We start from the raw sequence: 26955 nt of genomic DNA on the forward strand, positions 1-26955 counted from the left end.
GAATGGGAGAGAAGATGGGTGATTTGAAAAGACAGCAACATTATATTTGAATTTACCATAAAGGGAATAATTTCATTGTGATGACTAAGTGTTGTCTATAAGAATTTGTTGACTTCTTTACGCTCAACACTTAATATGAGAAGGTTGTTATTTTCTGTTTTGATATATTTGTAAAAGTGAAGTGATCAGCAGTGTAAATAGATAAATAAGAGCAAAGTGTATTTTTGTATTACCTGCATATTGAACTCCTCACTGCCTGATCATTTTTAATATTTCATTGTGATATACATCAAAACGGAATGAAAACTCAGATATTGCCTCCAGCCACAGTTGTCTGAGGTCAATGAGTGTAGGTGTTAACTGATGTGGAGAACCAGCTGCACCTGTCTGCCTCTCTCTGTCAGTTCCCTCTGTCTGTCTCTGTCCCACCCTCCCACTGTGTACATGCAGCATCCGGCGAAACAGACAGGTTGTGTAAGTTACTCAACGAGATCCAGAAGGTGACAGGAAGGATCAGACAGGCAAGGCATAGAGTTGTTATTGTGCGGTGCTCAGACTCAATACTGAAACACAATAGGGTTGATTCACAACAACACTAACATGTTCAGATAAAGCAAAACCAGTGTCCATGTAGAGTGTAATCAGTAATCATTAGTGGTCAGTCATTTCCAATAGGACAGTGTTACAATCACTAACCTGTAGATCTGCACTTGAAAGCTGCCAAACCCGCACGCTGGCTTCTTATGATGACAAAATAATCTCTTAGTATTTGTTTTTCATTTCATACTCAGAGAATGCATAACTCCTACACGGCTGAATGAATTGAATGGGTTCACCCTTGGGTCGAGCCCAGAGACTGTATGTAAAGATAGACGATATGACAGCTTCCCAAAAGTGAAGCCAAACCTTAACCACCACCTGGTGGCTGGCTGCAGTTTAGGTCATAAGGCCGGCCTCCTCCATGTTAGCAGATGGGTCATGGACCAAACAAAAAAGTTAGATACACTTTTAATAAATTTGGTCTCTGTCATTTGAGGTAGTTCTTATCACATTGCTGTTTGCTCAAGTGTTTTTCTGGTAAGTTTGGTTTTAATTAGTTATTTGATGCTATAAAAACTGGGTGAAATATCATGATTGACAGCTGAGACTGACTAGTCAAGTACATGTATAAGTATATGATACTGTGGCTCCATCCCCGATCACTGAGCAGACTCCAAATGCACGAGATCTAGTGTATTCTGGATATTTTAGTTTCATTTCTGGATAGTGGAAGTGGAGACTTGCATCCATTTTTATATGCCGTCTATGATCATGCCCCTATCCCTTCGCAAAATTTCATGTAAATCGTTTTATTAGTTTTTGAGTAGCCCTGCTGAGAGACAGATGGACAAGTGGCAATTAAAAACATAACCTCCCTGGTAGAGGTAGTAATAAATGTTGGTGGATGTTTAAATATTTTATTTATCTAATCTTATCTCAGCAGCACGGTTTCCAACCCAGAAGTAATTTTCTGTTTGTTTTCTTTTGCAGCGTGTGAGATCAGCTTTACTCAGGCGTTTAGCTCCTCTGTGGGTGCTAAGGTGACCTTCAGGGGAAAAACTGATGAGAGGTCACAACCTGTCAGCGTTTTTAATAGAGGTGGCTCTCTAACCCCATATTCTGTGGGAAACGTAAACAAACTAGAGCTTATTATGTTGACTGAACCAAATTGGTCTTTTTTTCCCTTTCCTTCCTCTTCACTTAAATAACAAACAAGGTGTGATTCCTCACGCTGTTTCCCCAGCTCCATTTAGTTGTGCTGTGCTCCATATTAAGTTAACATAAACCCTCTTACTATGAAATTAATTTTAATGAAGTCTGAAGAGAGAGTGAAGAATGTCTGGAATTTATATAGGCCTACAGTAATGGGTAAACCAAGATAAAAGATTTGAAAGCGCTTCATAACAAGAGGCTCTCGGTCCTTTTAGTCCTTATTCCTGGTTCCCTGCATTATTTTAAAAGCACGTCTCCGTTTATTGACAGATTAAAGTGCCATTTGATGCTCCAGATATCCGTCTGGCGCCCTGGTTTCTTTTAACTGTCTGGGGTTTTTATTCCCTTACCTGCATCATCATCACCTGCAATCCTTTTTTTTTTTACACATGTCATAAACTCGGTTGTCAGAGATAATGGATTCCGTTTCGGTTAAGTCGCCTGTGAAATATGTAAATATCCAACACCGCGCTGCCGTTTCTAGTCAGGGGAGGGGAAGTGGACTTGTCGTTGCCATGGGTGATCAGTTGCTTTCATGGGCATGGCGACTGCATATCCTCCTGCCTCGCTCCAGGATGCAGGGGGAGACTAATATCTGTCCACTTCATCGCAGGGCCACGCACAGCTGTTTGCGGCGTGTGCCAGCGGGCAGGTGTGTGTGCCAGCAGAGAGGGTGAAGGTGTATTTACTCGCAGCGTAAAATAGAACGGCACACGATGACCTTCAGAGAGTGTGGATGGTTTTACAGTAGATAATAAATTGCATTAAAGTGATGAACCAAATTAGCTGTTGCCAGAGAAGGTTGACGCTGACGTCCTGTGTGTTTTACTGACGTGATGATGCTTGGAAAGCTTCCCGGGCTGGAGACAATGACGTATGAAGTGCCAGCTTTCAACTATACACACCCGGTGTCCTTATCAGTTTGTCTTTTATTCATTTTTGGAGAAAACCTCTTTCAGAGCCACACCGTGACCCACTGAACTTCACCCAAAATAGACCCGAGTCTACAACATCCTCTGCAAAACGTTTAGAAAGATTCCAGACCACTCACATTAAGTTGCTAATGTCAAGACACTCATTCCCAACCACTCTCCCTAATGCACCCATGTACACAGGAGATGTGCTCTCTCTCGGCAAGAGAACGACCCCACAGGCCTGGAATCCCGATCCTCTTACCCTCCATATATGGAGGTTGTCTCCATCCGTTGCAAAGCTTTTTTTTAGTTATTGTAAAGATGAAATTGCTCTGCTTGAGGATTCGTTCTTTTCTTTAAACCACTCAGACCCAGACTTTACATCAGTGTTGGAAAATGCATCATAAACTGCAAACAAATCTCTGACATTTGGCCCTAATCTTGAGGGATTTGCCCCCTAAGCAATAGATTTTTTTTTTCTTCAAAGGTATAGAGAGGTCAAACAATTTATTTACGCTCCCACACATGGGGTTTAATATCTCTACGGTGGCTCTAATGGATGAGCAGAAGTATTACATTTATTAAATCTGGACATTGGCGCTGACAGAAAATAATGTAAAGAATTGCTAGATTAATTTTGTAGCATTATTTTTGCTACATTGTCAATATAATGTAAATTACAGTTTATAAATGGACACAACGACAATGTTGTCTAGACTATTGAATTTGAGCAGATTGAATATAGTTATTAAATACTGGATACTTAAATTCTCTATATGAATCTGTAATCCATGGAAATTATATGGTTCACACAATTTATTTGAGATTCAGACCAAACAAATATAAGGAAAATAATTCTAGCATAAAATGTTTAGTGATGTTTAACTTTAACATACATAGAACATTCTGATGCTTATAGGTTTAAATCTTTATAGCTATTATTTATGTCTGTATATCTACAGTATAATAAAACAACTTTCTAGCACAGTAACTAACCCTATAACATTTTTTTTTTAATGTTAAACTGTTGTGCTAAATCTATTTGTTACAGTATGATGCAGTTGTTTTAGATTACTTCAAGTCTAATAGTTGCACACACTGGGAAAAAAGCTTTCAAAGCTGGATCTACAGTAGATGGAGGATCGGGTTGATACGCTGCTTCGTTTTTGCTAAACTCCTGATGAGGTTAGTGGTGAACTCAGTAAATGTCCTTCTCCACAGGAAAGCCTCACTTTAACCTCTAATTTACCTTTTAAACTCTCTTGACCTACAAATGTCACAATAAGACAATGTAGAACATCAGGGCTTTAAAAATATCTTGACATTTCCCATCAGTTTGCATGAATATTTCAGTTCCCCCTGTGTGTGTGAGAGAGGCCTTGCTGGAAACACGTCTGTCACGTGTAAAGCGTGAAACATTGTGGTTACTGGATATGGTCGTATTGGTGCTGCAGCATCTGTGCTGCATATTTACAGATTTGTGTTGTTCTCTTTCTCCTGAACAAAGACTATCCACTGTTGAAAGTGGATGGAGCAGGTGAACAGAGGGCAGCCCCACCCTTGTTTTTCCTGTATGGGTGCATTGAGTTGATGCCCCTAGATAATGAAATGATGTCAGACTACATGAGCGCACCACTTCAGTGAATTAGAGCCAAACTAAGTGGCTAAAAAATGAGGCCTGCGTCCCTGCTCACATGCATCTCACATGAGCTTGGGTTCTTACCAATAAACAGGATATGAATGCTTAATCCAGTGGCATCACTCATACAGGAGCCTGACACAGATGTCAAAAGAATAATGACTATACCCAACATGAAGATCATGTAAGAAAAGGTGTTTCACTGGCAGTCAGTGGTGATTGATTGAATTAGCATTAATAATTTGTAATAGCTGCACATAGATCAAGGATAATTTTGTCATGAGCGCAGTTGTTGAGTTGTTTTTGGAAGCTGAAGCTGTTAGAGCCAGTAGATCAGAATAATCATGGAACAATTAAATGGAGAAACGTATTATCTCTAATGCCACTGCACGGTGTACCAGACTGTGCCATATAATTTACAGCAAGGCTGCTAGTGTGTTTACTAGTTGAACCTGAATATGACATCATTTAGCATAATATCATAATTACCTTTACCAGATCTTACCTGGGAAACATAATAGAATCAGAAACGGCGTGACCTGTTCTGGGGTTAGATTAAAAAACATCAAGATAGATGATTTACTTTCTGAATTTTAATGGGACAATCCACATGCTCTTACTAAATCTTTTTCCAGGGGATAGTGGATATGAGCACAGTAATGAAGCCTGCATATGCTTTCTATCAGCTCTCATTGTCCTTATCTGGTTGTGCCACACAAGCATGGTGTGTGTGTCTGCTGGCTAGCATGTAGGCTAATCATATTCTTGTCGCTGCTGGCATGTCAGGCGTATGCAGTAGCTTGATGTGCTCATGAGAGAACATCAGTCCAGCACGTGGACACTTCCACCGAGTCCACGGTGCAGCAGATTTTCTGCCGCTGTGCTGCACGTGCTGCCGGGGGACTTAGTGTGGGACCCATTTATGAAATAGGATTATCAGTAACCACACTCTCTGATTAAATCAACTGGATAGCCTACACACCCTATTACAGCTCACACACTATCAGCCTCTTACCCTGAGAACCTCAATACAATTTTACCATCCCATTCAGCGGTGGTGCGCAGGATAATGTAGAACTGCAGATATTGGTCCAACACAAATAAGTCTAAGTGCAGTTCAAACGACATGTGCTGCTTCAGTGTGCTGCACAGGCTGGATTCCTGCCCTTATTTGTTCAAGATCAGGTGCCACGTAATATATATGTTTTTATCTATAATATCAATCTGACCTTTATACTGTGAAGCTTGGGTTATTTTAAGACCTGATGGTATACGCTGATGTCACACGTCACATGAAGATACTGAAAGCACAGTGCAGTAGTCTGGTGATTTTTCAAACAAAGACAGTGTTTGTAATAGATTAGATATTTACAAGTAGCTATTATTTTTAACTTCAAAAACGAACTATGTCACAACCATAGACTGTTAAAAGCTGTGTGATGTTTCTCCACTTCATCTCACTGTGTGGAGCCAAAATATCTGAATGATGTCGTCTTACGCCAGTGACGTCTCTCACTTATTTGCCATATATTTTGCCTTTTTCTTTCGTCCATCGACTAACATGGAGGAGGCTGGGTTTATGACTAAACATATAGGCAATTAACATCCTAAAAAGTTGTGCTCCCACTAAAGCACCAATCTCACTGCTTCAACGTGACAAAGACCGGCCACGCCCAGTTACAGTTACTAAGCTTTAATTGGACAATCAATTTTTCAAGGCAGGGAGTGAACAGACACTTTATTATAACAACTGTAATTCATCTGTGTCTCCTTTAGTTTTCTGTTCATAGCGCAGTGATTGATGTCTAGGTAGACTAAAGGGTAATGGGCAGTTTCTCCTAATTAAAGTAATGACTTTGTCAATAAAGACAAGATCATCAAGAGCACCGGGCACTCTGAAAGGAGCCTGTATACCCTTAACATTACTCACCAGTCAATGCAGTTCCAATTCAAGGACATGAGACTGTGTGGAGAGGAGGCTCCGTTTGAAATGACCTCATTGGAAAACAGAACAAGGTGAGCTGTGGATTGTGGCAGATGTAGAAGTCCGACCTCTGACAACGTGATGCTCGGATCAAATTGGATTCTTATCACGAACAACAGGAATGAAAAATATGGGACAGTTTGAACCGTCTCACCTCTCTCCTGCTGTCTCACAGTTCATTGTATACAACCTCTCTCACTGCTGTTACTCAGATCAGGATTTGATAGTTTGTTTTGTCTTCTTTTCTTCTTCCAAGACCCGTTGAAAGTCGAATCAGAACAGTTAAGTAAATTGCCTGCATCTTGTTCCTTGGCAGCTCTCTTCATCTTTGTTTGTCTATCCTTGAGTGTCATGACCATTTTAAACCCTTTTCAGACTTTATGTTTTGTCATAACCACTGACACACAAACAAAGAGGGTTGACTTTTGGTTAAGACGTGAAGAGGTTAAGCGCTCATAATGGAAGCCATGTCTGAACTATGAACCCCAAAATTTGCTGTTGAGAGTTCACTCCACAGGAAGTCATTAAATCTCACAGGGGGAAAGAAACAGGACTAGCCGGTATGTAATATGTGGAATGCATCTGTGGTGGCCAGACCTCAGACCTCACTGCCACACTTTTAGGCATGCATGCATGTATGCACACATAAAAAGCTGTTAAAACATGCAGCAGCATGTGTGTTCGCACATATGTTACAAAACAGTAAATTGCTGGTATGTATGCAGCATGGGCTGCTTTAGTGTGACTTTATACGGTTGTGTTCTGCAGTAGAGAAAGGAACAATCACCTAATGGTTTCCTCAAACTGCAGTAGAGTGCATCCCCCATATGAAACCACATTTAAATTCACTACATCCGGTTTTCTATTTGGATCTGCACCAAATAGCACACTCATAAATATCAGTCCCCTAAACATGCCAAAAAAATGTCCACCAAGATCCATGAATTATTCTCCCAGATGATGAGTTCTTTCCTGACTCATACCACATCCAAGTATCTTGGTAATCTGTCCAGTAGTTGTTTGTGTAATCCTGCTAACTATCCGACAAACAAACGCAGATGGGCACTCTGAGGCCACATACAGCCGCCAAGGCAAATGCCCTTTCTTGCCATATCAAAGCAGTGTTTCCCATTAGACTCTGCCAGTCCGCTAAAATTCTAGTTTGTCCTGCCACAGGTTTGAGTTTTTGCTCCTTTGCGGCATTGTACAGCCGTGTGCAGCACTGTTTGCCACGTGTTCACGCTATCGCCCATAAAGTTCTTACTGTCCACGCAGACAGTCAGACCTCACAGTTTCAGCTGCAGTTGTGTGCGTACCTGTATGTCGTATTCAATCCATTTCTCTCTCTCTCTCTCATACGAGAACTTGCCTTTCACTCTCTAATCTGTGTACCTGTCACTCTGAATCTGCTGCTGCAGAGAAAGGAAAACCAAATTCCTCGATCTGCCCATTTATTCGGATCTGTACCAAAATTTAATGGACTGACCCATGCCCCATAGTGGCAAGTTTAGAGGTAACCTGTCAAGCAGTTTTTGTGTAATCCTGCAAATTAACACACAAACGAACGCAGATGAAAACATACATGTAACCTCCTTGGCGGTGGGTAATCAAAAGGTATTCAGTAGAACATGGTGTCTGCAAAAACCCAGACCTTTCAAGTTCTTGGTGGCTTTTTGTTTGTTTTGGATTTTTCAAATGCAACTTTGCATTTCTTTATACAGTAGAGTTGAAAGATCAGGAAACAGTTTCTCATCCTGAAGCATTTCTTGGTCAGAGTAAACCATTCCATGAAATACCAACTGCAGTGCTCATTGCTTACACCCAGCTCAGGGCAGGGAAAAGCCCGTTCCACAAGACCATCTCTCCATCACAAACACACACATACACACACATACACACATCCTTCTGTCTTTAATGTGTGTAGTATTCCAGATTAGGGATCGTCATAGAAATCCCTGCCTCTGATGCTGGTATGACAAACCATTGTGTTCCAGTAAAAAGGAGACATTGGGCAAGAAGTGGATATTTGTCACCTACACACTGTGGGAATTACTTTACAGGATGTTGCTAAACCGTGCTCGCCTTCAAAAATCACCCAACTGGTTTAACCAAGTGGTAAAGAAAAGACAGGAAGAGAAAAGGAGTGAATGGTCTTTTGTCAACATTTGTCATCCCTCTTTACTCTCAGTGATTCTCTCTCTCACTGCAGCACTTCGTCTTTCTTTTGACATTTATCCAACCTGTTTTTTACCTCTTTACCTCTCATCCTCCTCTTCCCACGCATTTGCTTTTCTCCTCCGGTCCATTGTTGCAGATGTGGGATGGATATGAATCAGTGTCAGGGCTGCAGCAGCGAGGCGGATTGGGTTTCAGTAGATTACCTGAGTCTGTCTGTTTTCAAACTGAATGTGGAGTGGAGGGGTGATGGATGACTGGCATGTTAGCGGAAATAATTGTTGGACAGACGTTCGTAGGAGAGATGGAGCGCAGAGACACAACAGTGGGTGGACTGGATGGATAAACGGACTCAGAGGTGTGGACTTAAAGACAGAGGAACGGAAGACGGAAAGTGGAGAAAGATTAATGCTCTCCATCGTTACTGCGGTGCGATCCTGTCTTGATATTTCACAGATTTATTCGGCGAATGCGTCACGAGTTACATTATCTTCCAGGCACCTATATAAGCATGAACTAAAACCCACATGAAAAGATTTCCCAGCAAAAGGAAGTGTGAGAGGACGGCGCTGGAGCCGAGCAGAGGAAGTGGACAGCTGTCTTGTCAAATGGCAGCCGCTGCTCGGACACAGTTTCCCTGAGGTGACAAATTAAATAGTCATGGGGTTTACTCTGGCTCGCAGACGACAAGAAGAGATGGTGTGTGTGTGTGTGTGTGTGTGTGCATGCTGACTCTCACTCTCTCACATCTGGGATCCAGTCGAGCAGCTGGTTCCGATTTGGCCCAACTTTCTCTGCCTTTGTTTTAGTTCTGCTCTCTCTCTCTCAGTATTGTGCATTCCGGTTTTTCTTTACATCCTATTATTATTTTCAGCTCCTATATGTTGTTTCTCCCCCCCCCCCCCTGTTTATTCTTGTGCCTTTTCCAACTCTCTCAGTCTGTCTCTCGTCCTCCACCCGCGTTCCTGTCGCCCCGGGCACCATGTGATGCTGTGTGGAGGAGGATGGACCAGATTGCATCAGAATTTTGGACCACTGACTTTCACTTCCGGTGTCTTGAACACCACCACCACTCACCCACTTGATTTGTGTCACCTCCTCTGCTATTCCCATGTCCTCTCAGCGACAGTGTGTTGAGACATTTATCATTTATCGCTTCCTCGCAGCTTGCTCACACAGGCTCGCTGTGTGCTTGGCAGTACACCTTCCCTGACTCACTGAATCCAAACACCCCTGCGTGATTGACATGCCAAGCTTCTATAGAGACAAGAGGAGAAAACTGGAACACTGATTGCACTCTGCAGAAACCCATGGATTCCCTTTCCCCGTTCTCCATCCTTACATTATTCAGCCTGGATCCCTGCCTCTGATCTCTGTGGAATTCCTTGTAACCAAATGAAAACATTCCCATCTGCCGTGTCAGCAGTCCCGCACTTTCTTGGATCCATCACTCCCACCACCCCCACAAAATCGCATATACACATGCGCTCTTTGACACAGGGAGTGCTCTCTTCCATTTGTTGGATGGATTGCCCATCGCATGCAAGCTGAAAAAATCTGAACAGCTGAAACATGGTCCATAATGCACGATAATATGTCTTGGGGCAGGAAGGAAGGATGACCATGCTTGATATACCATTGCGTTGGAATGTGGGTGTAGAGTCATGATGGGAATTACAGTGTGTGTGTGTGTGTGTGTGTGTGTGTGTGTGTGTGTGTGCATACTTCACTGTGGAGTTGACAGATGTAGCTGGCTGAACAGGGAAGTTCTGTAAAATAGATTTTGGCCGGAGAGAAGGGAGATTAAGGCTCAACAGTATGTGAAACAAGCATAACTAAATGTTTCATGGTGACTGCAACTGGCGGTTTACTTTGGACGAATACAGCAGATCAGAGAGCTGGCTGTCAAGGCTCCACTTTCACTTGCAGCCAAACACATTTTTCCAGTACTGTCTTTTTATATATGTATATGTCAAATTGTGTAAGTTGCATAGTTAACTTTATACCTCCTTCAGAATGGTACAAGACTGTAACACATGTCTTTAACGTTTTGGCGAGATACCACTTGAGTATATTGATAAATTCTGCCCAAAGAGCCAAAGTCAATACTAAGTTTGATAGTTTAGAGTTTAGTATGTCTCTTAAATCTAATATCTGTAATATGTGTTTTGCCCTGAGGCCAGCAACAGTTCTTGAATGTTGTCAGACAAAACCTGCTGATAGCACAACACTCATGTAGGTTTTTAATTCCATTTTAAATTGCTTGTATAAGAATAACATTGGCAAACACTTCAGTTTCTTAACAACTTCCTAGAAAGAAACTGATATGTATCTTCACATTCAAAGAAATGTTCCTGGAAAGGATCATGTAATGTGGGACTGATTATAGAGAAACTAGAGCGAGGGGTCAATTCACTTTGATTAAATCTTAGTGATCCTCGAGTTTTTCATTGAAGCAGGTCGACAAAGGTGTGTACAGGCAGGGGGAAAAAAAGAATCGCGTCTCGAGTAATAAATGAAGATTGGCTTTGGATGTAGTTGATCTATTAGTTTTCCAGTCATTAAGATCTTAGCAGCTCTTTCATAGAAATCCCTCTAAAGATTACAACTGCTTATGAAGTAAATTCAGCTAAGTCTCAACTCATCAAATAGAATATTCCCTCATCATTCATCATTGGAACAACACACTTTGTTATTTTCAGTAAAACTAGGGAAGTTATTAGAAAATGATGAGACCTGTAAGAGAAGGTGTTACTGAATGATATTTTTAAAAAATGAAAATGAATGGCAATTGAGTCACTAGGATTCATCCATAAATCCATCCATCCATCCATCCATCCATCCATTCTCATTACCACTCATCCTTGGAGGTTTGCCTAGGGGAGCTCTAGTCAATCTCAGCTGACATGGGGTTTCACCCTGGACACGTCGCCAACATACACACCTACGGACAATTTAGAGTCTCCAATTAATCCAACCCCATTCTGCATGTGGACTGCGCCACGCAGACACAGGGAGAAAATGCAAACTCGACACAGAAACACACCGAAAGGCCCCATACAGGATTTCTATTCGTCTCATATATTTTTGTACAGATTCTGTTTTTTAAAAAAAAGTCATTTCAGCTCTCTTTGTTTCATAGGTGAGGCCATGACACATGTCCACACATTCACATACACACACTTTGACTGTAACGTCCTACATGTTCCAGACCGCGGCTCTGAGTCCAGCATGCTTTGTTTCTCTAGCTGTGTCTGTGTGCGGGGGTCTTGTGTAAGACCACCCCTCGAGTTAGTGTAAACCTGTCTCTTCATTCTTTCTCCAACCCTGAACCTTCTCTCCATTTTCCATCTACTCCACTACATGTTGTGCCACGTGTGCTGAGAGCCATTACTGTCTGACTGAGAAAATGCTCGAGGGAAGGGAGAGAAAATGTGGCCATTGTCCTAAACTGGGAAATAATCCTCTGGTGTTGGCGGTCACTTCATCCTTAATCCCAACATTCAGTGATAAAGACTCTGGAGTGAATGAAAAGACAAATCATGGGCCAACAGAAACTGTGCTTTCACAATGATAAATACTAATGGGAATCACAGTATATTCTTTATTTTATATTTGCCGCATGGACGTTCCAAACTAAAGATTGGTAATCACTCCACAGTAGATTCTACTTCCTTTCTTTTATCACTCACATTCACACTAAGATAAGGGAACCATTTGTTTCCACATAATATATTTAACAGTCATTCATTGAAAACATTTGGGTCCGTGTGACTTCTGAAATGGTGATGACAGGTCATTTAGGATTCGGAGATAACAGCCACAGTTTATTTTCGCTGACGAAATCAGAGCATGAGATTCTGTGTTTGTAGCGGTTGGGTCGTATTCTCAGTTTATGGACATTTGACAGTGTCGTCTGTGCTAAAATGATGACTGACTCCAGACGTGGAAACATCAACGACCAGTGTTTCAGGAAGTGAGACATTAATAACTGTCAGAGGTCTGATCGTGGGTTTTATTTGGATGAAGCTTAACTTTAATGATTAAATATTGTTACAGCCAAACAGTGATGTACATCTACAAGCATCTGACTTGACGCATCTGGTCACAATCCAGTAAAGACATGATTCATCTGGTTATATACACTTTTAATATGTGCTCACCTTTGCTGTCGATAAACTGTCCATCCATCTGTTTTCTAAACCACAACATGCCATGATAATTACAAGGGGTAGCGGCCTGTCCCAGCATGCTTTTAGTGAAAACTTACACCCTGGACCGGTCTGTCATTGTGAAATCCTCCAACTGACGTGACAACATTTAATAAATAAATAAAAAACATCAGGTTACGTGAGGGTCGGATGGCGACAGTACAAAGTTAAAAGAGGAATGAGTTTACATGCAGCTGTATAGGGATTTTAATTCCTGTCCTTTAGATTCAAACACAGTGTATCAGTTTACCAAAGCTGAACCCAGAAAAATAAAACCAGATCTGCAGGTTGATTTGTGGCCAAGATCTGATTGTTCAGATTGCGTGAGTGTGAAGCACATGTACATGATCAGATAATTACTTAATGCCAACCAGAAAGCCAGAGCGTGTCCCCTCACTGAGTCTTTGGCACCAACACACTGCTCTTAGATGGATAAAAGTGTTAAAAGGTGGTCGTTTCCTCTCTGGCACATCTGACTCGGGTGTCAACAGGAGACTTATTCTGCTAATGTTGGATCAGTGCTGCCAAATATAACAGGAGGGAAGCAGGCTGTTGTGCAAAGCTCATATCTTTCCTCTGGGTCTCATGGTTCAAAGTAGCATCTCTACTCTATCACATGTCTGCATTAAAATGCACGCACACACTCACAAAGACACACACACGCACGCACGCACGCACGCACGCACGCACGCACGCACACACGCACACACAAACACACACACTCAGCCATAAATACACACCTAAGCATATATCTTTAGCTTTGATTCTGTAGGTTTTTGTGGGAGGAGGAACGATTAAATATTAAAACAAACTGACTCACTGCTTCACCTGGTTTCAGACCTACACAGTGTCATAAGGAATTTACATAAAGGAATCAATAAATTTGTGTATTTGTTATCCTTTTGAATTGAATGTACCTGGAAGTGAATGCAAAACAAACGTTTAATTTTGTTCCTGTTTTTTCCAAATATTGTATTTCTCTTCTCTTGTCAGACTCAAACTCAAAATGGGATTCATACAAATATAGAAACTGTATGTCTTTAATTTTTAGGTAATAAGAAACACAGTGTCTCAACATTAGATTGTTTACCTCTGCCAAGGACGTTGTGTTTTCCCTGCCTGTTTGTTTGCCTGTTTGATGGACGGTTTGTTTGTCAGCAGGATTACGCAAAAACTACACAACAGATTCCCATGAATATTGGTGCAGGTCCAGCAATTTATTTTATCACTGTCTTTAGCATTGTGAGATAAGGTGTTTGATTTTGTTTTTTTCGTGACATTTTCAAAGATTTCACCATTATGCATGGAAAATGATGAATAACCAGAGGACGTACTTAATTTGTCCAGTTTGGTGCAGCAGGTTTGAAACTGTGGCCTTGGCGGTGATGAGCGTTCTACTGAGTTGATAAATCAATTTGAATATTAGTAAATGTTATCATTGATATTAGTAAATGTTATCAAGACTACATTTTATGATACATTTATATAACATTAATACAAAATAACTTAAGTCTTGCACATGTTAATACAGTATATACATATACTCTATTTAGGTTAGCTCATTCACAAATGCATACAATTGTGTGTGTGTGTGTGTTTTAGGGCTGAAACAAGAAGCAGGCCTTATCTGTGCCAGACATTCTTTAAGGAAGAAGTCCTGCTCTTTGCTGGGTTAATGTGAACAGTTGCTCAGCAATGCTGGAGGCGTTTACCTGTAAACCTGTCTCTATCAGTCCCTTAGCATCTCTGTAGCTTTCTTTGAAGCCGTACAGTAAAAGGCCAGTGAACAAACCAGTTGGGGACAAGTTGGTATTTGTGAATTGTGATTTTCATTTGGCAGGATGTTTTAAGCAGAGTTTGTGTTTCCTGTAAATTTTGTAACACAAGTTTTAACAGGTGCTTTGCGCAGGTGGCTTGAATCCAAATTCTTGTATATTTGAATCATCACTAGTCATGTCTGCTACTTGACTTGGCTACTGTTGTTATTTTTTCCATTGAAGACTCTCGCTGCCATCTCAGTGGAAAGTGTATGTCCTGAAAAGCCTGTTTTGGTGGAAAGGAAAGGGCTGAAATATCCTTAAGGACAATGTGCACTTTCATTCTGATTTTCGTTTCTCTTTCTGGCTTCCAGCTCCAGGCGAATGGGGGTTGTTAGTCCCTGGTATCACAGTATCAGAATATCTGTTGAGTCCGTACAATATAGAGGGATCATTGTATGTTGAGAATGTAAAGTATAACGAACAGTATAAAACTGTGATTCTAGAAAATACTTTTGAACTTAAGCAACAAAAAGTTCATAACAACAGTGACTGTGTAGGTTTGCACATGTTCCTCTGCTCATAAATGAGAGAAGTGATTCCTCCAGTGTGAAAATGCTGCAGGATCTAAATTCAATAGATCAATTCATGGCTCGGCAACACTCGTTTACTTGAGCGTGTGTGTCAACTGCACTGTTTACTGATACTGATCCTTAGTAGATCATCAGCCCAAGTGAGCTGGATGCTCTCTTTCTATATGTACAATTGACGAATGGGAAGCGAATGTATAGCTACATACAGTTTTTGTGTGTATGTGACAAAAATGCTTCTTTCTGTATATAATGACAGTAGAAGAGACTGACATATCGTGAGAGGTGGGCTTATTTTATAATGGTTGCTTCATTCATTTGGATTCTAGAGGGATCATGAATTGTTGCCTTCATAAATGCAAACAAAAAACTGATTGTCTGGACTTGGCCTGGATATTCTTTTTATGTATATATATATATATATATATATATATATGTAGAGAGAGAGAGATCCTGGTGGGACGCCACATCTGCAACCCCCCATGGGTTTCGCTAATTATGTGAAGATGGGTTGGGATGGGAGTCCTTTTACATAGCTATGCTTGGGGGTCAATTGTCTTACAATCCATTCGTGGCTTTGGGACACAGCGATTGACTTCCAGTGTGACTCCATCACTGTCATCCTTCAGTATCACAAGTGGTCACACGAGACGCATTTGGAGACGCGGCCTAATTCCCGGGGTGCACATGTGATTGGACCATTGGAGACGGGTTGTTATTGCCAGGATCTGAGTGGGGCCTCTGTTGGCTGTGGGTGGGATGGATGTAAAGAGGACAGAGGCAGAAGAGTCCTGGGAACAAAGTGCTTTCACACCACAGGGGTTCTTCTTCCTCCCCTGCATTTCTCATGCAGCCTGCGTCCGTGTGCGTGTTGGCTGCCGCTTCTACCCCTCTGGAGGGGTGGGGGCTTGGGAGTCAGTGGAGGTTAAAGAGGTTGGAGTTTGGGATGAACATGCAGTCTGACTTTATGCTCTTGTTTTTGTGGCTTCCTGTTGCTTTCAGTCTGTCTTTTTATGTTTTACTGAGCCAGTACAGGTTCTCAGCTCAAACCATTGTCTCCATAGATTGAGTCAGACCTTACACTGTAATACTCTTTATCTGCTAACATTAAAGTAGCATAGTGGCCAAATCTAGACCATCTTTACGCCGCATCGTTGTAAGCAGGTTGCTGCACACACATGAACAATGCAGCAGGAGATTCTCTGCTCAGACGTGTTCACAACAACACAGAAATCTCCAGAGCGTTAAGGTGAGGGCTGGTGCAGCATGTAACGAATTAGTTCTGCTGCAGAGGTCACGTGTTTCTATTTACATCACAACGACCCTGGTGTCGGCCCTTGTTGCTAAAAGCTCTCTTAACATCTCCGTCAGTATATTCTACGTCTATGACTCTGCTTTTCATCTTAAGACATCTGTTTGGGGTTCTTTTTCATTTGTCATCTGTATTACATTTTATATACGTCTCACACAGGTTTGAGACTTTCTGGCAACGGACTCATTTTTGTCACTTGATGATGATGTAACCAGCAGTGTGGCTTCCTGTGGAAAACAGTCCCTCTCAGTCGTTTTTTCCCTGTTTCGATCCCTGTTCCCTCATGTCCTTTCAAAAAGGAGAGAAAATGTTCTGCGCTGTTCCACCGGGCTCCAGTTGCTGTTACAATGCATTAGAGGGAAATTATTTCTGTCTGCTTTGCACTCTGAGGCTTCCAACTCACTTCCTGTGGCCTTCTGCTGGAATGTACTCTTGAATGATAAAATGACGTTAGCACATCCCAGACGATTCCACTACACCAGAAATATTTAGAGCTGTATTGTGTTTATAGAGAGCAGCGTACAGAACCACGGCTTGTGAGTTATGATAGCAAGGACCCATCACACTCTTCTTCTTCAGTGAGGCCAGTGAGCAGGTGGTCTGACAGCTGCTGGGAAGCAGAGACTCTGTATCTTCTCTTATAGTTTGTGGCAAATGTGCAGATCTTATATATATATATATATATATATATATATATATATATATATACTTATAGAGCACATACCTCTGCCAAGGCCCAACAGAGCCCTTAAATTCTCCACCAAATCCGTCATTTTGATTTGGACATTGAAAATATATACAAACTGTTGATTCCTTCTGAGTCCACAATATGTCACCTACACATTCCAACCCTATTTTTACCATACAGCAGTAAAAAAAAAAAAAACACCCCATGTAAAACCATATTTAACTCCAGTAGACCTGGATTTTTATTTGGATTTGCATCAAATTGAGAAAACACTCATATACATCAGTTCCCGAGTGACCTTGGGCTTTTGGAAATTGTAGTGGATGTTTTTTTTACTATTTTAATTTAGTCAACTTTTTTTCATATATTTTAACATTTTATGAACATGTAACAGCATCTTATAGACAACACTTTCTAGACTAAACCAACAATCTCTAAATTGAAAACATGATCGTCAGCTTTATATATGTTACAATGTAAATAAGGATTTGTTTCCAATAAACAGTTCAACAAAATAAGCCATGGTGGCTGCATACTTGATGTATTTTGTAGCCGAGCTCTGGATCAGCACATTACTTTGTCTCCAGTCAGCTAAGTTGTGTGTATCACCACGAAGCCGAGGCTCCAGGATACAAGCGAGGGTTGTCCTTTTTGTCCGCGTCATGTTTGGTCTCTTTGTCTCATCAGCCCTCGGCGCAGTCAAATGTTTTTTCAGGTGATGAGTGTGGTGTTTGTTGTGTGTTGGGATGGGGCGCAGTGAAGGCAGCTTTGTTAGACGCACATAAGATACTAGTGTTTGGCTCGACTTGTTATTGGTGTGAAAAGGCAGCCTGTTTATGCAAGTGTGTGTGTGTGTGTGTGTGTGTGTGTGTGTGTGTGTGTGTGTGTGTGTGTGTGTGTGTGTGTGTGTGAGGATCATTTACTCTGTTAATTGAGTCAGAGCACGAGCGCGTGTATTTAGTGGTATGGAGCAAGTGGTGCAGACATCAACTGACAGAGTTACATTTTACATGTGACTTTTAGTTGTGAAAGCTGAGATTGTTTTCACAGCTTTAATCTTTTGTCCTGGGTTAAATTCTTATTCATCTCTTGGTATTTGCGAAATACTTGTAAGAAAAAACTAAATATCTTTGTATTTTTCACCAATATCTGTCTTTTATCTGCCTGAAATGCTTTCAACCCTGCACTCAGGGTCATTATACTGACTCTGTGTCCAAGGATATAACCTTGTCAAATTGTTAATGTCCTCTCCATGACTCTAAATTCTGCCTATTACAGACCAATGCACAGCGACCACTGTCCAATGATTCGGTTAAATCTGCAGGCGTAGGTGCGGGCAGCAGCGAGAAGTCCTGGACAACAGAGCAGCCTGTCGTCATGGCTTTCCAGATTAAGCTGCCAATTAATGTCAACCTGGCAACTGTACACAAATCAATATTTCCCTCCACACCTATAGGGAATCAAGGAGCACTCTGACATACACTCCACAGGGTCTGTAATTACAGAACAGTGGACAATACAATATACTGTAGCCTAAGTACATGGTCATCAGTTTCTAGTTCATCTTTTGTTCGCCCTGGTATACTGGTACAGCCTCTCCTCTCTCTCCTCTCTCACTTATACACACACACACACACACACACATATACTGTCCATGCCAATAGCTAATGAAGGAGCGTTACAGACAGACAGAGGGAGCAGAAGGAGACGTGCAGAAATGAAACAAAGAGAGAAAGGAGGTGGAGGATGTCTGTGTGTAGAGAGATGACGTGGAGAAAAACTGGAGCTAAGCACGGAGACTGTTTGAGAATATGACCACAAAGTCGTACAGAACCCTTTGAAGATGTAGACAGTTTGAATATAAAAGCAGTAAATGTTTGTTTGAGTTGACTAAAACTGGTTTCCATACGGGGATTGTTGGGGATTGGGAGAGAAGAACAAAGAAACGAGGGATGGGCTGCAGTCGAAACCACCTGCGTCTGCTCACTGTCAGACAAAGCAAATTATCCATACCAGCACATCACTTCATCTAATGTAATCTGTAAATTAACAATCAGCGACCAGATTTTATAATTTGAGCTTTGTGGTTGATATCTTGTTGAAGAGGTTTCACAGGAGAATAAAGCAAATTACATTATTAGTTTATTAGAAACATGATTTTATTCAATTAACACTTTTAAATCAATATTAAAAAAAATATATAATAATCTAAACACAATAAGAGAATGTCCAGGTGTTTAAAGACAACGTTTGCAGCATGCAGGAGTGACCACAGAGCCTTTTGTAGCTTTTCGGGATCAGCAGGCTCCTCCTGGGCACATTGCCTGTGAGGCAGCGGGCACTGCAGCTGCACCACTGTATCACACTGACCCGTCTGTGACACAGACTGTATCAGTAGCTTTCTGTGTTTTGGTTAATGGAGCTGCACGAACACACATCAGTGGAGAACGAGCGTTTCATAAAACAAGAATAATGAATTGGAGATGCACAGGGACAGACACATCAGACTCGGAGGAAATTGGTCAGTAAAAAAAGCGTAAGTAATGCTGATGCCTGTTGCCATGGTGATTGGGGGGTCAATGAATGGTTGCCATGGAGTTCGCTACTTGGAATTCTGGGAAGGGGATATTTTTGTGTGTCTATGTGTGTGTACAGTCTGAACTTGTGGGTGGAGCACAGATGAAAATGTATATACATTATAAATGAGTGTACAGTTTGAGTCTGTGTGTACATACAGATCAAGTGGCTTAATGCATCAACAAGATTTCTCTACTGTTTTTGCTTTTATTTTTTATATCTACAGTATTATAGATCATGTCATACAACGATGCCAACAACGGTCTAATAGAAACATTAAGGAGACAGAGACCACAGTATAAATAGCATGACAAAATCTGACAGTTGACAAATTTGCATATATCTTCATATCCTCCACTGCTGTCCGTTCTCAGTGCTGCCATGGTAATTAGTGTCTTATAAACCCATGAGGACTGAGCATAATCAGACAGGCAAGCATATAGGAGAACATTAAGCTGTTATTACTAAAGTGAAACACGCCTGATGATGCTCTTAAGTTCACACTTCTCCACTCACTGCTGTTCACCTTATAGCGGTATGAAAATACTCACTTTTGACTTTTTGTTTTTAGTAGGTGTTTGTCTCTGTGTGTGTCTGTGTGTGTGTGTGTACTAATACATTTGTGAGGACCATTTTGAGGATAGACCTTATGGAGTTAGGACATTTTTGGTAAGTGAGGACATTTATGGAAAGTGAGGACATTTTGGCCGGTCCTCACTTTTTGAAAGGCTTGTTTGAGGGTTAAGACTCGGTTTTACGGTGAGGGTTAGAATTGGGGGTTAGCCATTTAGTTGTGATGGTTAAGGTTGGGGCAAGGTGCTGGCAAATGCATTATGTCAATGAGTGTCCTCACTAAGATAGAAGTCCAAGAGTGTGTGTATGTGTGTGTGTGTGTGTGTGTGTGGTCAGACATGAGACCGTGAATTTACTTTTCACCAGCCTGATGTCAGTATAAAATGACCTCATCACAACCTGAACTTCTTAGTAAACCTGACACTGCTGATTTTAATCTGTAATTAGTCCAAAATGTCTGTCACACAAATACTTATGTATACTTTACGTGTATTTTAAGTCAGTGGATCAGATTAGGAAGCAACAGGACAGGTAGTCCTATTAAATCTAATCCAATACACACACACACACACACACACACACACACACACACACACACACACACACACACACACACACACACACACACACACACACACATTGCACTGTGGTCCCAATAAAGCTGATGAGATGCGGCTATTTTGGTTAAAAGCTGACAATCTTAGCTTGCTCTCTGCTGCTCCACTCCCCTTGTTTCAGGATCAACAGGTCAACATGTCAGATTTTGACTCTCTTTAGTCACGTTTGTTTTACTCAAGGCCCATTGTGTGTAACAGACATGTATCATGTCAATTCCAGTGAATATCTGTGCTAATGCCTCATATGATGTGAGTATTTCAGCCATTGGGTCGGGGCCTGTCTGGTATCAGAGGACTGTTCCCTGTGCTGCTGTCCTTCTGATCCAAGTGATGCTGATGTGAATGTGATGTTGTGTGACACATCAAGTCTGGAAGACACAGGGTCCCGGATATGTCTCTGGGCTCAAAGCATTACTTTGAGCGTGTGTGTGTTGTGTGCGTGTGTGTGCACATTGCTCTCGTGTGAGGAGGTTGGAGAGGATAGCCACGCAAGCTTCATGCTAGAGTACACACACAGCGTGGAGGACAAGAATAGACCCTGAGCACTAGTGTAGATGCTTGTTGGGGCTGATGGGAGTACACGTGGAGCAAGTGCACGTGAGGATCCCCTCCCCCCTCACTGATGACGTCAGACCCTGTACAGTGTGTTGCCGCTGGCAGCAAGTATGAGCCCATCCCCCGCTCCTGCATCATCATCATCATCATCATCATCATCATTTCATCTTTGGGGATTTTTTCCAGTGTGTGTCTCTCTAACACACCACACACACACACACACACACACACACACACACACACACACACACACACACACACACACACACTGACCACACAAAGGAAGTGGGCATCACTGAGACACATAGTTTGAAACACACTCACAAACACACATGCGCACATATACAACGTATATATCATCTTCATCCTCAATACCGTGGCATCCTCATGCAGCTGTTGTGTCTTGCAGCATTACCCATAATCCTCCTTGGGAGACAATCTTACTCCTTTTCCCTTTAATCCCATAACTCTCTGGTGCATTCAGTTGGAGGAAATTAATAGCCAAGATAATGTACACCACTGAGAGGAGCAAATAAGGACAAACATGCGTTGTCAAGCTCACACATGCTCTCATTAACACACACCTTTATCTATGTACTTCTGGTTTGGGGTTTTTAACGTCGACAGAGCTGGCAACCACATAGTGTATGGATTTTCCCAAAGCACAAACAACCTGCGACACGAATCACAAGAACCTCAGTCAGTTTATCTCTGTAAGTCTGTGTTGAACTTGAAAACTTTGATCAGTAGAGTATCAGCTGACTCCTTGTCATTAAATGTCAGTGACTGCTTATTGGGAGCGTGTGCCGCCAGAGACACGACATGCTTGTAATGAGCTTATCCACTGCATTGAACAGCTGTTTGACATTGAAAGTGTTTGGTTCAGAGTGAGTGAATGGAGAACATGATGCTGCTTGGGTGTGGAGCTTGTGAGTGTGCATGTTGTATTTCTAATTTAAATGCAGCCGAAGAGCAGGAACTATATAAGCCAGCTGATGGATTGGACTGCACGCCACAAATTTGACAGCAACAGCACACAAAGTGCCACAAATGCTCCATCACCTCTGTTCCCCAGTGCAGACCACACAAGAAAAAGTGCCACCTTTGTAAACAGTGTTTTGGATGAGAGGAGAAGAAGACAATTGCAAGAAGGACACAAGTTAAGAATAAGCAGGAGCAGAAAGGAATTCTGGGAATGTTGTTCTTCGGAGCAGGTGGTGAAGCTCCTGACCCCATCGTGCACTTCCCTCGCAAAGCACAAACAGTCACAACCTTTAGAAAACAACATAGAACAACTTGTGCCATCACTTGATTGTTCACATGTTCTGCTCTGAGTTTTCTGCTGTGATTTATTAGATCAGCTGTCTGTGTTTTTACAAGTAGAAGAGTCGGGGATGAGGGCGGGGTTGAGGATTGTGTGATGAGCTCATCAGCTCCCACGGTTTCTTTCTGGGTTACGTTCGACATGTTCCAGCACATGCAGGGTGTGACGACGTCGCTTGGCTCTTGGTCGGACTTCAGCTGATCCTGAGGAATTAGTTTGGATTTATTTACCTGAGGAGACAGTCTGCATTCTTTTGCATTGCGAATTGACTGTATATATAGCAGTTCTCCAGTCTTATCGATTAGTCAAAGCACTTAACAGTACAAGTCACATTCAGTCATTCATGCACATATTCCCACAGCGCTTCTATATAGACACACTATTCACACGCAGTCATCCGAGACAGTTTGGGGGAAATAAAGAATGCAGAATGATATTGGAGACTAGTGTACAGTATTATTACAGTATGTGCCCATTTAATCAAACATGTCTGTCACACACATACACATATACTCTATACTTTACGTGTTTTTTAGGTCAGTGGCTCAGATTGGGAAGCAACAGATGAGATGCAGCTATTTTGGTTAAAGGCTGACAATCTTCAGTTGTAGCTTGTTCGCTGCTGCTCCCCTGCCCTTGTTTAACAGGTCAACATCTCAGATTTCAACTCTAGTTAGTCAAACATTTGTTTTACTCACGGCCCATTATGTGTAACAGACATGTATCATGTCATTTCCAGTAAATATCTGTGCTCATATGATGTGAGTATTCTAGCCATTGGGTCGGGGCCTGCCTGGTATCAGAGGACTGTTCCCTGTGTCGCTGTCCTTCTGGTTCTCAAAGTGATGCTGATGTGTATGTGATGTTGTGTGACGCATAGACCAGACGTCTCTTTTTCGGTTTGGCCCACGAAGAAGGCGAAAGGATGCAGCCCCCTGAATTGAGACACAGCTTGTGCCCCACATATATGGGGTTGCCATAACAACTGACCCTGTAAATGTGGTCATGGGATTCTGTGTGTGCATTTATGTGTGTGTGTGTGTGTGTATGTGTACTTGCATGCTAATCGAAGACCACCCCCAGGGGAAGGAAGGTAAAAGCTTCTCGCCCCCCCAAGAGCCATCAAGTCCCATTACCTTCATATTTATCTTACATGAAACTGAAAAATGAAATAACACCTCATTTTGGAGATCTGCGTTTTTTCATTATTATTCAATGCTAAGCTGCTGATATCTTCTCATAAACCCATCTCTGTTGCTGCTGCTTCTTTTAACAGCTCCCCTTACTGATACTTAAGTAACAGAGTGTGTCTCTGCATGATGTCATTCATTGATTTTGCAGCTCGGCAGTGTGGCCACTAATCTTCCAGAGTGATGCCTTTGTCGATCCAGTCATCAGGACTGATGTTCAACTCGCTGTGATGTGTGGTGACTGATAGCTATGTGATTTGCAGTATGTTGGGGGTAAATGATGGTAGATGGTGCGGCATGTGTTTGAATACAGAGAATATTATTCATCCGGCTTCACTTTGTCACTTTGATTCCTTTCAATTATGCTTTTATCCCTCCCCTCCCTTTTATTCCCATTGTTCTACATTACATTTCACAGACGATCATTTCAAATCTAAATCATGTAATTTAGTTATCTGGTATTAGTTACTGTGATATTATGGCTCACCGCTAATATAATAAACATGGATTTGAATCTTTCTGACTGCGACCACAATGGGTTTCGTCTTCATTTGTGGCTCCTCTCTTCACAAATGGTTTTGAACAGAGTCTGGAAATGACTGAGGAGCAGATGATTAACTGCGTGGCTTTGTGTTCTCTCTACAGGGCTGGCATTGATGATGTGGAGACAGATGTGGTGGAGATCGAGGCGAAGCTCGACAAGGTATGAACCATGCTGCTGAAGACTGTGCCGCTCATTCAAAATGTCAAACCTGCATATGCTGCATGCGTCTGTCTCTTTAAACGGCTGTAAACACTGTACCTCTGTGTTTTAGAGAACATTTTACAAATACCTGTGAAGTACTCAGACATGGCAATGCTTGTGAGAACAACTAAAAGACTTGCATGTGGCTTTGATTCACACTGTCAAAATGAAAAAATGCAAACAGTACTTTGAACCTGATCAAATGGCTCACTGTGTCTCTACCTGTCTGCCTCTCTCTATCTGTGTGTGTCTGTGTGTAATTGTGTAATTCTCTTTTCATTTGTGTATCTGTCTGTCGTCCTCTCACTCTGGGTTATCGAAATGTCAAGGTTATTTAAGCAGGGAAACACTGCAGACATGAGTTATAATATTTAATAGGTTAATGCGCTGCTAGAAACACACACACACACACACACACACACACACACACACACACACACACACACACACACACACACACACACACACACACACATGCTGGTATGGAGCAGCTCCACTGAACAAACCCTGATTAGCGTTATATTCTGTCCTATGTGATCATCACACAGAGCAGTCTTTGTCTCTCCTGCTTCACCACACCCTGCTAACTCCATGCAACATAATAACAAATGATCATTATCATCTTTTGTGTGACCGTGATTTGGAATAAAGTTACATTCAGCCACCTTGAAATACAAGGTTTCAGTTTCTCTGCAGTGAAATGTGGCTGCACCATTTTTACAGAAATGTTGAAGGTGACTGAAAATACAAAAGTCTACTTTATTGATACAGATATAATATGTTCATATGTTACTATTGTATTGAACTAGGCATCTGACACAGTTGTAAATGTATTTGTTGAAGACAAGTGGGTGAACAGGTTAAAGAAATAATGTGGGTCAGCTGCTATTATCCCCTTTAAAAACATGACTAAAACTAGAATGGCAGTCAGGAGAGCACATACCTCCACCAAGGCCCACCTGTCACCTTATGAAACCACATTTAAAGTCACTTGATCCAGAATTTTATTTGGATCTGCACCAGATTTCACACAGTAATAGATAAATATCACTCTGAATTTCTTTAATCAAAATCCACAAATTATTCTCTGAGAAATCAAGGAAATGTTGAAAAACCTTTGCAATATTTAAAAATGGAAAGAAAATTCTTGTATCTGCCCCTAATCCAGATTCTCACCAAAATGTATACCGCATTCATCCACCAAGGTTTGTGGTAATCCGTCTAATAGTTTTTACATAATCCTGCTGAATAATAAATAAACACTGATGAAAACATAACTACTTTGGCACATGTAAAAATAGTGAAACTGGTTAAAGGCAAACAACTGAATGTGGAGAAATGTCTTAGTTGACCATTGTCAGATCTTATTTCTCATTATTATAAGAGATGGATCCAAAGTGTGGAGGGCCAGTGGGAATGAATGGAGAACTGTCTCTGGGGAGTCTATGAGCTGACATCATGCCTCTGCAGTTAAACTAATAGACTAGTGAGTCAGGCAGCATTTAAAGGATGAAATGGTGTTAATGTAGTTAAGCAGCGGCCGCACCCTTTTTGGTCTCCTGTCCCCTAGGAATGGACGATATGGCCAAAAATTATATCATCATCGATTGCATTTTTTTTACATCAGTCGATGATAATAATCAGAATAAATGTCCCTTTTTTATTTCTTTGAAATTTAAAAACAATGGATAAACAGCAAAACATTTGACAAATCTGAGGTCAATCTATTATGTATTTTACCTCCTCACTGCTCTTACACAATGTATAACATCAATATAAATATTTAACTTTTATTATACTGCTATTGATGAAATATATTGCAATAATGATTGATATTGTGTCATTGCCCGCCCCTGCTATCTCCTCTCACCTGTTTTTTTAAATGCATACATAAGCTAAGACATCCTATTGGACAACTGGCCCCTCTCTCCAGTATATATATATCTGTGATGTACAAACTGTTTAGATGATTGTGACAATTCCTCGTTGTTGCAGTCTCTCTCAGGTTTATCAATAGATCAGCCCCCCACTCTTAAAATAGTGAACCAGCAGGCGACGCTTTGACATCTCAAACAAATGTGCATGCCCCCACCCCACCCTAACATCACACACCAAAATACACACACATATACACACACACACATCTACAGATTATTTCTGCCCCCGGAAAGGTCAGGACCCTCTATTGAACTCTGAGCTCCATTTGAGCACCACTGAAAGATGACCGTCAATCAGGGTGATTTGTTCTGTTCAGCAGGGGTCCTCACGCGGCTCTGTTAGGAGGCTCTGAAGCTGCCTGAGGGATGGACTCAGGGCGTTGAGGGTTCTTAGAGAAGAACAGGCTTGAGATTA

The 26955-nt window shown here is 41.5% G+C and overlaps 1 protein-coding gene across 6 annotated transcripts in view; it reads left to right on the plus strand.

The window, feature by feature from the left end:
- acap3b (ArfGAP with coiled-coil, ankyrin repeat and PH domains 3b) overlaps nt 1-26955 on the plus strand; it is a 57221-nt gene that overhangs the window by 2870 nt on the left and 27396 nt on the right. For 5 of the 6 annotated variants that reach the window (XM_047339361.1, XM_047339362.1, XM_047339359.1 and 2 more), the window contains exon 2: nt 24504-24561. In XM_047339361.1, coding sequence (XP_047195317.1) covers nt 24504-24561 — 58 coding nt within the window. Of the gene's footprint in view, nt 1-8659; nt 9107-24503; nt 24562-26955 lie in introns of those variants that run through there. The other variant, XM_047339364.1, reaches the window with a different exon arrangement.

This window comes from Hippoglossus stenolepis, chromosome 3 (assembly GCF_022539355.2).
Source record: "Hippoglossus stenolepis isolate QCI-W04-F060 chromosome 3, HSTE1.2, whole genome shotgun sequence".
Taxonomy (NCBI): domain Eukaryota; kingdom Metazoa; phylum Chordata; class Actinopteri; order Pleuronectiformes; family Pleuronectidae; genus Hippoglossus; species Hippoglossus stenolepis.